Source organism: Pinus tabuliformis, chromosome 6 (genome assembly GCF_031772625.1).
Source record: "Pinus tabuliformis cultivar Carrire ecotype Pingquan chromosome 6, CPIR1, whole genome shotgun sequence".
NCBI classification, from domain to species: domain Eukaryota; kingdom Viridiplantae; phylum Streptophyta; class Pinopsida; order Pinales; family Pinaceae; genus Pinus; species Pinus tabuliformis.
In genome coordinates this window covers 433,838,804-433,841,947 of record NC_142292.1, presented here as the reverse complement: position 1 = coordinate 433,841,947, position 3,144 = coordinate 433,838,804, and the positions used below count along the sequence as shown (strand labels likewise).

General features: G+C 38.2%; 1 protein-coding gene across 1 annotated transcript; it reads left to right on the top strand.

Annotated features, from left to right (window-relative positions):
• Nucleotides 1–1,324: 1,324 nt before the first annotated feature.
• Nucleotides 1,325–2,752, top strand: LOC149259162 (uncharacterized). Its single transcript, XM_089453501.1, has 3 exons — nt 1,325–1,396; nt 1,922–2,371; nt 2,615–2,752. Exons 1-3 carry the CDS (start codon nt 1,325–1,327, stop codon nt 2,750–2,752), a joined length of 660 nt encoding a protein of 219 aa, XP_089309627.1.
• The last annotated feature ends 392 nt before the right edge of the window (nt 2,753–3,144 follow it).

Sequence of the window (3,144 nt, the reverse complement as noted above, 5' to 3'; positions counted from 1 at the left end):
AGAAACTTGGTATTACAGCTCTAGAACCAACCACCACCCTACTAAAACTTGCTAATCGTTTGGTGCTAAGGCCAGAGGGAACCTTACAGGATATTACGGTTTTTGTTGATTCATGGGAGTATCGGTATATTTTCTTGTTATAAACCCAAAGAGTTGATTAGATGGACACCCTCTGATTTTGGGTCGACCTTGGCTGGCAACATCCGATGCTTACAAAGGCTGTCGAGAGGGTAGCATAATTATTGCTAAAGGGTATGCTGTAAAAAATCTCATTTTATACCCTCCTGCCAAACCAAGTCTGCCCATTGTAAAAATATGTAAACAAACACCCACATGCCTAGAAGAAAGCATTCGTTCACAACTTACAGAAGCAGAGGCACTTGAATTCAAGGATCAAACTAAATATGATGGTATCAATAAATTTATCAATCATCCAGCTAATGTGAACAATGTGAAATGCCAAAGGTTAAAATAAATTCTTGATAACGAAGCCTTGGAAGACCCTTTGAAAGATACTGATGATCAGCATATCCATACAACTGTTGTTCATAATAACAAGCCCGTTGAAATTGAACCAGGAAAAGTTTTAAACATTAATGATAGCTTGGGCAGTGATCAACAACAAAAGCTCATTTAGGTCCTACAAAAATATAAAGGGGATTTTCCTTGGGATTATCCTAACATGAAGGGTATAGACCCATAGTTGTGTACACATCACATCTACACCGAAAAGGATGCTCGTCCTATCCGAAAGCCTCAACGGAGATTGAATCCGCACCTCAAGGACATTGTAAAAGAAGAGTTACAAAAGATGCTGGATGTGAAGTTTATTTATCCCATTTCGGATAGAAAATGGGTCTCTCTATTCTTATTTGTCCCCAAGAAAAATGGGAAGTGGTGTATCTATGCGGATTAATGGGAATTGAACAAGGCAACATAGAAAGATCACTTCCCTCTTCCATTCATTTATCAAGTCCTTGATACTTTGGCAGGGAAGAAACTCTTTTCCTTTCTAGATGGCTTCAGTGGCTACAATCATATTCAAATTTCCCCTGAAGACCAAGACAAAACAACCTTCACCTATCCCTAGGGTACATTCGCTTACAGAGTGTTACCATTTGGCTTATGCAATGCCCCAACTACATTTCAAAGAGCTATACTCAACATTTTTTCCGATCTGATAAATGAAGGACTTGAAGTTTACATGGATGACTTCACATCATATGGGGATGCCTTTGATCAAGTGCTACAAACATTATAAAATGTTTTAGAACGATGCAATGCAACTAGGCTGTGTCTAAGCAATGTCAAGTGTCACATGATGATGACCGAAGGCGTAATCTTGGGACATTGTATTTCTGCATCAAGGATACAGGTAGATCCAGCAAAAATACAGGTAATTATTTTACTGCCTACACCCTGTACTCATACAGAGGTAGATAGCTTCCTGGGATATGCTGGCTATTATCGCAGGTTTATAAAAAAAAATTCACAAATTGCTGCGCCTTTATATGCTTTAACTGGAAATGTTGATTTTAAATGGTCTGACAAGTGTAACACAACTTTTGTAGATTTAAAGAAACTAGTTTCAACGACACCAGTATTACATGGATCAAACTAGGAGCCACCTTTTCACATATCCACGGATGAATCAAATGCAACAATAGATGATGTCATCGACCAAGAAGAGGATAAAAAACCTTATGCTATATATTATATCATCCAAAATCTTATTTCTACTAAAATTAATTATATAGTAACAGAAAATGAATTCTTAGCTGTTATTTATGCCATAAACAAATTTAGACATTATATAACTAGCTATCAAGCTTTTTTGTATATTGATCATTCAGCCATTAGGTACTTAGCCAACAAACCTATTACAAATATTCGAGTGACTCGTTGGTTATTTCTTTTGCAGGAGTTTGATATCACCATCAAAGATTGTCAAGGGAAGGAAAACCCAGTCGCTAATTTTCTGTCTCGAGTTCCAAAGATAAATGATCCAGTGGCAGTGGATGACCAATTTCCAGATGAACATTTGTTTACCGTAGCATTAAAAAAGCCATGGTATGCAGATGTAGCAAACTATCTCGTAGTGGGGAAGCTACTGATCATTTTGACAGCAAGGGAAAGAAGACAGATCGTCCAGCGCAACACCCAGTTTTCTTTGATTGGAAGATACTATTTTCACACAGGGTCTAATATGTGTATATGCAGATTCATTCGTGAGGATGAGGTTTATGACATCCTGAAGGCTTTCCATGATGAGCCCTATGGAGGACACTTCACAGATCGTAGGACAGGGCTACATATTGACTATTATTGGCCCACTATTTTTAAAGATGTTAAGAAATATACCCAGGCTTATGTTAGCTACCAAAGGATGGGCCAACCTAGTCAATCCAATGAAATGCCACTATAGCCCCAACTGGTCATAGAACCCTTCGAACAATGGGCATTGGAATTTGTTGGCCCATTTCATCCGCCATTAAAACAAAAGGCCTACATACTGGTTGCCACAGATTATGTGACGAAGTGAGTAGAAACAATAGATTTGCCAAGAGCTACAGAATAATCTACAATTAATTTCCTTTTTTTGCTATCTGTGCAGTATGGTTTACCTCAGGAAGTGATAACAGATGGGGGAGGGCAATTTGTAGGACACAATGTTACAAATACTCTCAGAAACCACCACATTAGACATATAATCACTTCCCTGTATCACCCATATGCAAACGGGCAGGTTTAAAGCACCAATAAGGTCATCAAGCAATTCTGACCAAGACAGTCTCAACACATCGGCGAGAATGGGCTACTAGACTGCCAGAGGCCTTGTGGGCCTATAACACAACTTGGCGAAATATTACTAGGTATTCTTCGTACCAACTTGTGTTTGGAAAAGAACCTATTTTTCCTATTTAATTTGAAATAAGGACTCTAAGAATGATCGAGGAAGTGGGACTGGATCTAACAGAAGTCCAAACCAATTGACTTCAACAAATAAACGAATTAGACGAGGCTCGACTACTTTCTCTGTAATAGATTGCAATTATTCAGCAACAAATAGAAAAGTGGCACAACATTCTTATAAAAAAGAATATGTTTCAAAAAGGAGATTGGGCACTCCTCTATGACTCCAGA